General features: G+C 37.5%; 1 protein-coding gene across 1 annotated transcript in view; it reads right to left on the bottom strand.

Annotated features, from left to right (window-relative positions):
- The window catches only part of rsrc1 (arginine/serine-rich coiled-coil 1), a 161,770-nt gene that overhangs the window by 108,814 nt on the left and 38,874 nt on the right, over positions 1 to 14,082 (bottom strand). The window contains exon 4 of the mRNA XM_065281818.1: positions 4,808 to 4,951. Coding sequence (XP_065137890.1) covers positions 4,808 to 4,951 — 144 coding nt within the window. The remainder of the gene's footprint in view (positions 1 to 4,807; positions 4,952 to 14,082) is intronic.

Genomic DNA, 14,082 nt, shown 5'->3' with positions numbered 1-14,082 from the left:
TTTTTTATTGTTTTATGTAATGTTATGAAAGTACACATGAACCCTGTAGAGTGTACAGTGTGTGACCCCATTACCTTAATGTGTGTTGCCATTACCTTGATATTGCATGCCTCTGTGACATGAATCATGTGATAAGTAAATAAGAGATAAATATAAGACGTGAAATTGAGCACAATTCTTCAGCGCATGTGCACAAGGTATTTTTGCATTTGATTGAGAAAATACTACGATTCACGCATTTGCATTCATACTTTTCTCCTGATGATCGCAACACAGATCAGACTACACCACCCCTTTCAATACGATCAAAATTTGCATCCAATCGACCTCAATCGTACTGATTAAGGTGTTTACATAAGGGCTTTTCAATCCAATTGAGCCATCAATACAATTACAAACAGATGTCCTGGTACTTTTTACTCGTGATCGTACAAAGCCGCGAACTGTACAGGAAGCAATCAGTAGTGATTTGTCATTGACAATCTAGATATCTTGCGCAAAATTGTCCTGTCAGTGATTCCTAACCTCAAGTAAAAAACTCTCAGCAGCAAGCATAAACGTTACATAGATTGCATGTGCAGTGAAGAGATTTGCGAAAAAGGCTACAGTATATGTGACTCCGTGCAGAACACGATCTTAAAGCGACAGTAGCCCCTAATTTTCTAATCTGAAAAATTAACCAATCTGTAATTGGCAGGGTTTCCCACAGCACTTTTCAGTTCGGGCGGCCCGCCTAAGCTGGGAAACCCTACCGCCTTAACTAGGTCGTTCGCTGCAAAAAAGGCAGTCAAGTGCATCTCAGAGAATAACGTGGATGCGCTTCACGCCGCGAGCGTGCACGCGTGCCACACGGGGAAATGAGATAAAGACGTGGTCCGTCATGTCTGAAGGATAGTCAGTTGATAAAACACGTATCCGTGAGAACTATAAATGGACTTATGTTTTGGTTTTTTTTAAGCCTGTCATTGCATTCGTCTATAGTTCTTGCAAATTTAAAGTAAGTTAGCTGGTGATTTTGTTGTTTGAGCAACCTGCTAGGGTTTCACGTGCCTGTTGATTAGATATAATTGTTGAGCGCTCTTGCTCACTTTATGTACGTGCATTATTTACATGCTACAGAATTTACACTCCTTTAAGATAATGTCATTAATAGTGGGAAATAATCAGTTTTTACAATCTTCGCGCTATCTATTATTGTTCGCCTGACGTTCTTCAACATCTGCTTTAGTTTGTGTTTATTAACCCTTTAGTTTCACTTCATCACGCAGCTATTCCCGTTAGATGTAAAAACATTTAATTCATAACGCGTAGACCCCCCCACTTTGTGATTGGCTGGTGTTGAAAACTAATTGAGGAACCCTGTGCTATGTGCCCTCAACATCAAGTATCATTTTCTTATCTGTGACTTAGGAAACCCCTAGGGAGTTTGCTGACATCGGCTTAAATTAGCACCCTCTTCTATACGTTACATTATTACTCCGCTCGCTAGTACGGTTTAATCTTATCCGCTGTACTGTGCTACTTTTGTTGTCCACCGATTTTCTTTTTTTTCTGCTTTTATTAATGCAAAGCTGCTCTGAAACAATTAAATAATTGTGAATAGCGCTATATAAATAAAATAAAAAATTTAATTGAATTATGTAATGCTTGAGGTCGGGGACATGCATCTAAATTTTCATAATTTTTTTTCCATGTGCAAACATCTCTTCAAAAGCAGGATAAAACACATACATCTGTCTTACCCCAAAAACTAGCACATAAAACAGGCAACTCTTTCTTCATCATACCAATATCTACACCCTGACTTAACCTGTTTAGCCTTTGGCACTGGTGAAGGAAGAAAGGATTGCTTTACAATGTTTTGTCCTTTTAAATAAATTTTGCATGGAAACATGTTGTGCAAGGTGTCAAGAAGCCTGCTGTCATCCTAGAGGTGCCATAAATCTTTCATGAAAACAACACCACACGTGGTTGTGTCAGCCCCCCACCTCGACCGCTGCCCCCTTTGATCCTCACACACACACACACTCACTTTGGAACCTGGATGCAAATAACTCACACATGGCTTCAGATGTGTCTGTGTGTGTCCTCATGTCAAAGTGCATGCACATTTTTCATTAAATTATTTCTTAATGCCATTCCCGCATCTAACAGGTATCATGAAGTGCTTTAAATGTGTGTATGCCCTTGAATGCAGCAAAACAGGGTTTAAACTAAAAGAGTGACGTGCAAAAATACTTAAAGCTGATTTATCTGCATTATGGAAACATTTTTTTTAAAGCAAGACACACTTCATGCTGCCAGCTGGTGGCGCTTCAACACTCCTTTTGCTACCTGTAGCTGCCCATATTAAATTTAAAGGGGTCATATTATGCTTTTTCAACTTCAACAGGCTGGGGACACACCTAAGGATTATGAATGTATTTTGGTAATTTCAACTGATCATGCCCAGTCTTTTCCAGTTGTGCTCAGTCTTTGTTTATAGTCATAAGATAAAATCATTAAGTGCGTGTTGTCTAATGACTCTAGATTTAGAATTTAAGAGCCAGATGTTTCCAGTCCTCACATGTTTAATATTTGCGACTGTCACCGGCAATTGATGATGTCACTGTTGCACTGGAAAAGCCACACAGACAGAAACAAGCAGAGAAATGGCCTGTACATACTGTATATAATGTGCTAAATCTGCAAGTGGTGAGTGAATTTTTTGTGTGATTTTTGGTGGTTTAATAGCGCACTTTAATAGTTTTCCACAGACTTGCAGTTTGCATGTATGCAGCATGTCCGAATGTAAGCACAACATTTATTAATATAAATTAAATAAGGAATTAGCGGTGTGTGTCGACTGACGGGTGTTTGTCTCACATGACACTTTCTGTACAGAGGTACTGATTAATGCGATGTGCAAACATCAATTTGTGGTGGTCAATTTTGATTTTGTGACAGACTGAAACAAATAAATAAATGTACGGCAAACAAACGGTATAATGTCACAGCAGTAGGCAGGGCAAAAATAAAAACACGCCTATAATCCCAGCCACCGAAGCGGTACTCAACTCAATAAAAAAACAAAATGAAAGAAAGGCGAGACGAGTTAAGGTGCATGGTACTGATCCAAACGATGCAAAAGTAGCTTATAAGTATTCTTGTTTACAAAAAGATCAAGATGTGCTAAATAGGACTACAGTAAACATACAGAAAGAAAAAGAAAAATATGAATAGACCCATTTTTATTTGCAAAAATTAAAAAAATTAAACACTTTTGCATGTGCTTGATGATCTATCGAAAAGTTTACCAAAGCGCACAAGTGATGTCATCTACTGCCCTTAATTCTGCCCAAGTTCTGGATAATTTTTTTCTACCCAATCGCTGATTGAGCCAGTTGGGTCATATATTTGGGTTATTTTTTAAGTGTTGTACTTGTATAATCCAGTTAGTTGGGTTACAGGTTTGGTCATTGTTTACCAACTCAACAAAAAAATAGCACTACCCATAAGATAGAGTACACAATTAACCCAGATAGCGATAGATTAAAGTAATCCATAGTTGGGTTTGTCCATCTTTGACCCATCATATGATTGCATAATTATTATTTTTTCAAAAGAAAGACGAGAATAACCCAAGAAATTTAGACCAAAGTCCGACCCATACCAGTCCCATTTTTTTTTTATCCGACTGGACCTGAATGTAAACAGCACCGGCGTGTGTGCAGTCTGCAGCCCCACACACACCAGTCAGACAGAAAGAAACCCAGTTGGCCTTGCATCCAATTTGTCCCACTGCTCCATTTACAACGACACCAAGCTAAAATGTGCATTCAAAATTGATTGACAGGTGAGGTCAGGTCAAAAATTAACCTACCAACAGACACACAATGTCGTAAGTACTCTTGACAAACAAAGGGGGGGTTAGAAAAGGACTCAATGCAAGATAGTTTGTGTCGTTTCGGGTCCGTTCGGCGAAGCACATTTAATTTTAAATTACCAAATGCCGCTAGTATTATACCTGACCCGTGTCCGGGCTACATGTGAAGCTTTTAGACCCGAATCTGCTCCGGTCGGACCTTGGGTTTTCAGATCTTAGCAGACCCGTGAAGACCTCTAAAAACTGCGTTATTATTACTTCTTGTAAATCAAGCTCAAAAATATCATACTGTGCTGTATGTTTGTAATCATATCTTTTCCTCGCTATTGTTATTATTTTAAAATGTATATCATATTTAAATAAATAAACATTTACGTATTGAATGTAAATTTATGCTGGTACATGAAAAGACACGCACACACTCTCTCTCTCTCTCTCTCTCTCTCTCTCTCTCTCTCTCTCTCTCTCTCCATTTGGAGCGAGCACCTGTATGTCAGTGGGACAAGCCACTCAACCTGACTGACAGCACAGCACCATATAGGAGCTTCCCCAATCAGATTAGGCTGTCCCACATAAGGGCAGAGTTAAGGTGGTGCCCCTGGGAGGGGGGCAAAGAGGACAGAGAGGATAAAAATGCAGTTAGCTCTTGCTCACACATATTACACCCGCATGGTAATCTGGGTAGAGAGGCCAAATTGCATCAAACCGAGCAGATAAAGCTGCCTCAACAGTGAGAAAGAAAGAAAATACATTAGTCGCTCAGCGGGATGGTGTAGACACCGAGTTTGAAGGGAAGATATCAGACTGGATTGATGGAGCCGACCCCACAACTTAGTCAAACTCTCAGCTGCATATAAAATACATCAATTTCATACACATACACGTGAAACAGATGCAATGATAGGTCGGCACAGTCTGTGAGAAATAGACGAAAAAAATTACCTCTGTTTCTCCTTTTCTTTGGCTTTTTCTGACTCTCTGTCTTTGTCTTTATTTTTGTCCCGTGTCCTGTCTTTGTCTCTGGTTTTGTGCTGGCCGAGTCTGTCTCTGCTGCGACTGCGGGACCTCCGGTGAAAGGAGCGAGACCTTCGAAACACAACACACACATCTTTTTGATTATCAGGGTTACCATACTTTGTTTAACTTCAAATTTAAGGACTTTTCAAGAACTTTTCAGGTCCAATACCCTCAAATTCAAAAACGTAATATGGGGACACATTTCAATAGGGCTGGGTATTGGCAAGGGCCTCACGATAAGATACATATCATGATACATGGCGATGCGATACAATACGTCACATGTTGCTATACATTGCAATACTTTTTCTTTTTTTATCAAAAATGTAGAAAAAAATAAAGCTGAATAAAAAAAAAAAAAAAAAAAACTTTTTTAAAGCCAAAGTGCTTCCACACGTCGGCTTTGAAAGCTGCAGGGGTTTTAAAATCTTTTGCCATTTTGTCACTCCCGCTAACTTCTAAGACTTTGGCCGAATGGCCGTATATAACAGAAAACTGGACAGCAGAGGAGGAGGTCGTTTGACGCACACAGAGGGATTTGATGGTTTTTTTTAAATATTAATAGTAGAGATTGAAATATCGACACACTATCTGGGGAAAATGTATCACGATAGTTAGCTGTATCGATATTTTTGCACAGCCCTACATTTCAAGTGGGAGCAAGGTTACATTGTGTTACCTTGTAAGACATATTGTTACAGATTCATGTATCAAACAGTATTTTGCATTTATTTTTAACCATATGACAGAAATCTGATATTCTATTTATTGTATTTCGGTTTTGCATTAACTGAATATTCAGTACATCCTATACTGTATGCCAAAATGATCTTAGGCTCAAGTAACCAGAAGTTTTAGCACTTGGCGAAGTGATGGTACTTTGGATCTCTGATAAGCCATTCGTTGTAATCTTTGGTGAGCCAAATATCTTGAAACTTGCATTTCCAGACATCACGTTTTAGCAGTTTCAGAATATTTTTGCAATGTTTCATCGTGTCTGTGAAACGTTGAGATACCATTGCAGTAGTTTTGTGTGCACGTGAACATCATGGGAACAAGTACCTTGCATGGAAAACACTTAACTTAACATGCAAGTTTGCGTTTGACTTTTTTATTCATCGTCATTTGACGGACAGGGCCGTAAAAAGTCCATCATAATCAATTATTATCCGTCGCTTCATATATTAATGATAATAATTAATAGCTTTTGTTTTTGTTCACATGTTCATTTTTAATCAGGAACTTACAAGACGAACATTTAAGTAAGTTAAGATACGTGTATTTATTTGTGAAGAAAACTGATGAACAGATGCATCAATTCAACATCACATGAAGCAGATGAATGAATGCTTGTTTGTTCCCGCAGTGCAAGTGGAGGAGGTAAACCACAAAAACTTTGTGCCTGAACGGGTAAATATGAACTGCACATGTATTTCTGTGGTCAGCTGTATAAAGTGGCGGTTAGGGATAGCCTGAGATGACTGCACACACAGTATTGATCTCCTTACAGACAGGCCGGAGAATGCTGGGAGATTTAGTGGGCCACTTACCAGAGAGCACCTGACCCCATAACCATACATTCTCACAGTGACATACAGACATGCTTACACAAACACACCCCTGTGTTGACTCTACCATATATTTTGTAAATTATATATTTTTATATTTGTCCAAAACAAATTAGTTGTCAAAACCATCATCTACAGTAACAACCAGCAGTTGCGTAAAAAATTTCTTTAAATGAGATCTCAAGCAATGAGAATTAAGAGTTATTGATGATAGAAATTAACATCTCAATCATATGTAAGAGATAGTGTATAGGCAGAAATAAACCCTGACAGTGTGATTCATATCGGGATAATGTTTACGTTTTTGACGATAATGATGACTATATTTCCGATGCTTCAAAAATGTGTTTGTAAAAGTCTTTTATTGTTTTAGCTTCCTCATACAACATATTAATATGATTAATAGGTAAATGTTGGTGTTATTAACCAAACAAAAAGGTATTTATGATTTAAAACGGGAAGCAGTCAAGTAAACAGTACTAACAGTAGCATACTTGAAGCAAAAAATAACATTGAAATGCAAGTCAGCAAATGCAAACTTACATCAACACAGCATAAGAAGTGATGCACAGCTTTACATAATTGCTTATTGCTTGATGTAGCGAGTTCCTCTACAGCAATCTCACGCTGTTATGTTTATAATAGTTCATTGTTTATAGTTCATATTGGTGGTGATCTTATAGTCCAAATATTCTTACGAACTGACTGTATACGTTAGAAATACACCAATTAGCTTATCAAGTAACTTCCCTTAAAGAGCACCTATTGTCTGATTCACGTTTTTACATTTAGTTTGGTGTGTAAGTGTGTATTGGTACATGTTAACCATATGCAAAAAGTACAAACCCCAAAGTAAACGATGATGCTAGTTATCATCTCCAACGTAAATCTCTTTTCTTGGACTACAACAAGCACACGGGTTGTAGCTAACAGTTTACTTCCTGGGATTGGTGATGTAGACAAGACCAACATTATCATTATCAACTCCTCCCGCTTCTTAGCTAGCAACTGAATCTTTCAAACATGGTAAGGAGCGTCACATTTCCGGATGATGTATGGCAGTGGTTTTCAAACCCTGGGTCGCGACCCTCTGGTGGGTCGCATAATTTTTATTTCTTTAAATTAGGGTCGCTCCTAAAAAAGTTTGAAATTGGCTAAAGTATTAAAAATTAATATGACATTGATTTTTAAAAGTCAAAGACAGGCAGAGGTTCTGAAAGCGCATGCAAACAAAATTTTTGGGCGCTGAAGGCTGGTTTTTGAAAAGCAAGGGAAAAAATAATGTAATTTTGCGCATCTTCAGGGAGCTACACTGCGACCAAAATGGTCGCATATGCGACCTTTTGAACTGCCGTTGCGACCCTAATTCTTAATGGGTCGCAAATGTGCTACCTAATGTTTTAGACAATATGCTATGATTTACTATGAGCATTTATTAAAACAGAAATGTGGATTTTAAGAATACGTTTTATAACATGCTCTGAGCCATCAACACGTTGGCTTCATTTTGCGTGAAAGCACGTCGTGTCTCTCCCTATCAGTGTGCGTTTGCGTGCTCAGCTGTTTCTCAATGAATTAGGTGCGACGCGACGCAAGCGCAGTGTCTTCCACGTTTCTGAACTTGAGCAGAGGTCTTTCTTCACTGAGGACGCGGGACCCGTATGGTTCCGGGTTTATATTTTAAATGGTCTGTCGGGTCCGGTTAGGTCCTAGTTTAATTACTTTGGGTCCCAAGTCTGATTAATGTTGTGTTTATAACCCGAGTCGATCGGAAAACGTCCATGAGCGCTACCGCGCTAAAGCTCGAGTGCAGATTCAGCGTGCCTCCGGTTTCTATGGCGATGGTTCTTGTTACGACCACGCGCTGCATTTGCTTTCTCACATTTTTTTAATGATCTTATTATTAATAAACCATATCTTTTCTAAAACCATATCCATATTAAGTTTGGACAGAGATTGTAGCAAAAAGCAATGCTAATGTCAAGCCAATTGCACTGAACGAGCAAAGCAATGTAAAGTTTGTCACCGGAACAGCAAGTAGACTTTTAAATCTGAAATAATGAGTGGATTAAGCTTTTTAAATCAGCAAGAGAGAAATAGAAAGATAGAGCAGAAGCAGTAAAAGTGCCTATCTAATAGAAATTATTACCATTTTAACATCAGTCACATTTATAATCTATAGACCTGCACTGTCTATTAATATACTATACATAGTATTGTATTATATTGAGTTTGATTAAAGGGGTCTAATTGCTTCATATATCAGTGCAAAAACAGTAAGTGTTTTCGTGGTGCTTTGACAAACAGTGTCAGCTTTGTTAATGGCAAAGAAAGTTTGGGGTGGTTAGATAAGATTGATGAAATATAATGTGAAATTAATATTAATTTTCTATGAATCAAAGTATTGTGTTGTGTCACACATGATTAGTTCTACGTCACATGTATAGTAGACCATTATTTGTCAGGGGGTAATAATTGCCCTTTTCACCGGCTACCACCACCAAGTACATTTCAGATCTGTGGGAAACACTGCAACGTTTAAGAAAACAAGGCGGCATGTGGTTTAAAAGATGGCAAGTAAAATAAAAAGCATATCTGTATGCAATACAGTTTCATTATTGTTCATTATTATCCAGAGCGCCTTAATATAACTTGAAAAAAATATGTGCGACCAAATCATATTTTGCGCCAGTAACTGAAAAAGTTGGTAGCGCAAGTGCCACCAGTGGAAAAGGTTAGTGTAGTTCCCTGATCTTTAAAGGCGCTCTAAGCGAATCTGTGTGACGTTACTTCCTGTTGACGTTCGAAGTGTTGTAAGACAAAAGAGAGCATGTTTTAAATTTAATCAACTTAAATTCAATTCAACTTTCTTGACTAGTAAAGAGTTGCTATAAATTATAAAAACTAAGTTGAATTAGCTAAGTTCATAGCAAGTTGGTCATTCAGTGCACGTTCACGATCAGACAAAAAAAAAACGTTGGCAACTATGTTGCAGGTTACGTCAGCAGCATGCGTTGTAGTCTGCTTGCGAACAAAAGTGTTCTCGCTGCTTCATATTATTATTATTGAACTACTGATGGCACATGGACCTATTTGGCGATGTCATTCATTCTTTTTGGGCTTGATGGAAAAAAATCTAAAAATGCGTTTTGATGAAAATCGGAGGACTTGGTGGGTTAATTTATTTATGATAAAATTTTTATTTTGGTGTGAACTAACCCTTTAAGATGTAAATTATACAAAACAAAACTCAAATGTTTTGTTGGTCTGTTTATTTATCAAAAGTAGTGTGAACGAAAATGAAGTGTGTGAGAAATTGCAAACCCATCGCCATGCTTCTGGAGCCTTAAGAAAAGAAACAACACATGACAATGAACCTGACAAAAGTTGCAGTAATCCAGGCAGGCCGAGCAAAAGCAGTTACATGAAATAGAACACAAGAGCGTATTTAACAAATGGACAGAGCATTTAACAAACACATAGACAGTCTCTCTCTCTCTCTCTCTCTCTCTCTCTCTCTCTCTCTCTCTCTCTCTCTCTCTCTCTCTCTCTCTCTCTCGCTCTCTCGCTCTCTCGCTCTCTCGCTCTCTCTCAAATTAAATATATTGTAGTTAATAGACTGTGGTGCGGCTGCTAAATGTCAATTTCATTACCAGGGCCTTACCCTTAGAGAGTTATTAGCTGGGTTAAGGTGAGGGGTAAAAGCGTTAATGCAGGACGACCAGATAAACATCCCCCACCGCAAACACACAGCAAGCAGCCCCATACCTAAAGTTGTCTGTTATACGTGACTTTCAGTCAAGCCCTGTGGCCTAAACACATTTTCATTTATTTTGAAAGGAGCCTCGCTGTTTCTGTCTTTTCTCCAATCCATGAAATCTAGTAGCCCAGCTATTGGCTCAGGCAATTTTACTGTGAATTATCAATAAAGTAATTACCAGCATGTGGGAGCGAGCTGGGTGCTTATCACCAATGCCCCCTGCCCGTCTGCCAAACGCATCCCATTTGGGTAATTATGCGAGCGGGATGGTGTCCCGCTGTTATCTGACCATATTATATTCTAGCTAAACAAGCTATTTTGCTTCTTAGGAATTGTGCATTAATGGTCGTGAACGATAGCACTACTGTAGCTAAAATACATCCGCTCCCCACTGGAATCCTAACCTGGTTAAATGATTATTTATTCCTGCTGTGACTCTTTCTCTCTCTCTCTCTACTGCCACCTCATGTCTTTGCCAAACACACGTCGTCCTAACCACAAGTCCATGATGAAGTGCAGCTAGACAGTATGCTCATTTAATACTACAATAATGAGATATTGTCCTTGTGCTTTCCTTCTTTGTGATCTACTAAAATAATTGAATTGTTGATAACTGAAGTCTAAAAGGGATGAGAGGAATGAAAAACAACAGGTGTGGTGATTCTGGGACGTATTTTGTGGGAACTTTTCAATTAATGACAAACAGTAAAAATTGCTAAGAGTCAATATTTTGCGTAACAAAACATTGTAATTTGCAAAAACAATGGTCTGATTGTAACATTTTTTAAATATATATTTTATTTGTTTATTGTTTACCAAACTGCAAAGTTCAGATTTTTCTTTAATGGGGACAGAACGTTTTTAGATTTTTTTTGCTTAATATTTAAAACTCAAATGACAATAAAATTTCAGTTTACATGTTTGAAGAGTATTTTTTTTAAGTTATGTTTTTCGGGGCTTTTGTGCCTTTAGACAGGATAGTGTAGATAAGACCGGAAAGTGTTGGGTGGAGATAAGGGAGCGGGATCAGCAAAGAACCTCAGAGACGGGAATCAAACTCGGATCGCCGTGAGCACACTGGTGCTATATGTCTGCACACTAACCACTGGGCTATCGGCACCAACAATGGGTAAATACATTTGACAGATTTCAATGTTATTTCATCTTTAACAGGTCTCTGTTTTAAGGATCTTTGTACAGCAATGTTTCAAATAAAATATTTTTGCACCTTGTCTAATTTACTTAAATGAAACAAGTAAATACAACACAATTTTTTTGTCTCAAACTATTTTTATAATGTTCAATCTGCTTAAATTTTAAAAAATTACATGAACTCAATCATTTTATATAGGGACCAAATTAATGATTTTTGTTGCTATTACTTATTGGGCCGTGAATCTTGATTTGCATGCAACTGCCATTGGAGAGTAATTTTATGCATTTTTAGGTAAAGAGAAAGACTTAATAGTGTTTAATGTCCGTTTATCTTATTGATTTAGAAGAGTTTGTATTATATTTTTACGAATTGTTTGGTTACCATCGTGCAGAAGAGTGGCGCTTGTGGTTAAGTTGTGGATGTGACATACATACTACTTTTAAAGAGCACTAACTGTGTTAATGCCTGTTTGGATGAACATGTGAGAAGAGACTGATCTTCAATGTGTCATTAGCACGCTAACGTGTGATTATGCTAATTAGTATTATATAGAAACTGACAATTGGTTTAACTAGACTTTTTTGCTTGAATGAACTTGTTATGTCTTTGTTGAACAGACCAGAATTAATTGCGTGGAAAAGTTTTCCTTAACTGAATTAAGTTTATTGAACAAGATATTTTTAAGACCAATGAAAATATATTTATTAAGTTGGTGCAACAAAAGATTATTTGTTTAAATTAACTTATTGTTTTCTTGTTGTACAAGCCTAAACTAATTTCGTGGAAAAGTTCAATTATGTTGAATGAACAAACTATTTTTTTTTGAGTGAAACAAGACAAACGTTGGGACTCAAAGTTGAGCCTTTTAAAGGTAACACTGTAAAGTAGTTTTGTTGCTTCGACTGCAATGTACAACCTGTGTCACAGGTGAAAGGCTTAAAAATGCAAGAGCAATAAATGGACTACTTGCACAACTACGTCCGCATTTTACTTAGTTGGGGAGAGTGGGGCACTAAGTTATTGGCTATATCATTTTAAAAATATTTAAGTTAGATTAATATTTTGTACACAATCAACACACACATCTCTGCTACAAATGAACACTTAAAATGTGTTTGTGGGACCTACAGATATCGTACAATTACACCAAAAGTGACTGGTGCAAATGTTAAAACTTATAGCCTCGTGGTATAACAGCATTTTTACTCAAAATTTTTATTAAAGTAATAACAGTTAATGTTAGGTAAACATGCTGTGGTTATCGGTTGGGAAAATTACCTGAAATGAACATCCCTAACATGAACATACGGTCAGCAGAAGAAAAATCATATAAAAAGTCAACAACATGGCCACTTTATTTTTAGCGCTTGTAATTTTCTTTTTATATATTAACATAGCATAGAAGATCACCTTGTATAAGAGATTAGGGCTTAATATAGACAATTCTGCTCCAAACGGCTGTTCCATCTTGTTCCCAAGTGTATCGCATAATGTAAAATATTCACCAGCATTCAGCATGTCTTTTTCCAAGCGCTCCTAAATGCTGTGCAACAATTTAATTTATGAGATTTCCCTAATTACCAGAGCTGATGAGAACATTTCCCAGACTCTTTCTTTCTCCACATTCAAACAGCACACACCCACCGATATAAACAATTTGAAAAAGAAAATATACTATGTTTATTATTTATTATCGTTTTATTCTTACAGTAAGTCAGCAGGTTTGGTAAGATTTTTAAATAAAAACAGGACTTTTAGGCCCCTTTTAAAACGAGTCTGAGTCTCGGAGTCTGAGTCAAGGGTGAAAAGACATCACCTTTTTTTGGACCACCCACCAGAAAGAGTTCAAAGCCTTCTGAGAGGGCTCAGATCAGAACTAACATATTTGCTTCAAGGTTCAGGTACAAGTACACATACTTGTTCAATTGAATATTAAGTGCAGCCTTACACATATTTTTAAGATATATATTTGTGTGGCTGAAGGTTAACAAAGGGTTATAAAGGCAATGGGTGCTACCTTATTACTGTCAATGTGAACTAAGCGTTTAGTGCGAGTGATTAGCATGTTAAGTCAATGAAAAGACGCAATAATCATCCTGCGGCACGACTCGGGTAAATGAGGTGGCGCAAATACATATTGAGAGTTTCAACTGTTTGACGTATTGCATGATTCAATCAGGTCCAATTCACATCACATGAATGATGGGCAAATGACACGAGTTTCACGCGCAAATGACACGAATTTCAAACGCAAATTTCACGCGCAAAAGACGCAAATTTCACGCGCGAATGACGCGAATGTGACGCGCAGATGACGCAAATTTTACCCGCGAATGACGCGGATTTCTTGCGCGAATGACGCAAGTTAACTCAAAATGTTCAAACGTCCAAATCGTCGCTTCATTCGCGTCTGGCATGAATACACAGTAAGGCAATTTTTTGTCCAAAAAATAAGTGGTACATTACTGTACTGCATATACGGTAAAACACTGACATGTCAGCATTAACATCTTGAGGCATATTAAGTTTCTCTTTTTAAATATTCACCAAAAAATTAAAATTTCCTCATTCTTCAGCTGAACAGAAATGAAGATCTGAATATAAAAATATGTCTTTTCTGTATTAGGCACATATTAAACATAACCTAAAAGTGAAGAAATGTTATGAAACAAACTGACTTGGCATATTTCATTTGGGCATTTGTTTGATGCAAAAA

Source organism: Paramisgurnus dabryanus, chromosome 8, assembly GCF_030506205.2.
Source record: "Paramisgurnus dabryanus chromosome 8, PD_genome_1.1, whole genome shotgun sequence".
Taxonomy (NCBI): Eukaryota; Metazoa; Chordata; class Actinopteri; order Cypriniformes; family Cobitidae; genus Paramisgurnus; species Paramisgurnus dabryanus.
The sequence above is the reverse complement of the archived record's forward strand: the minus strand, read 5'-3'. Positions and strand labels throughout refer to the sequence as shown.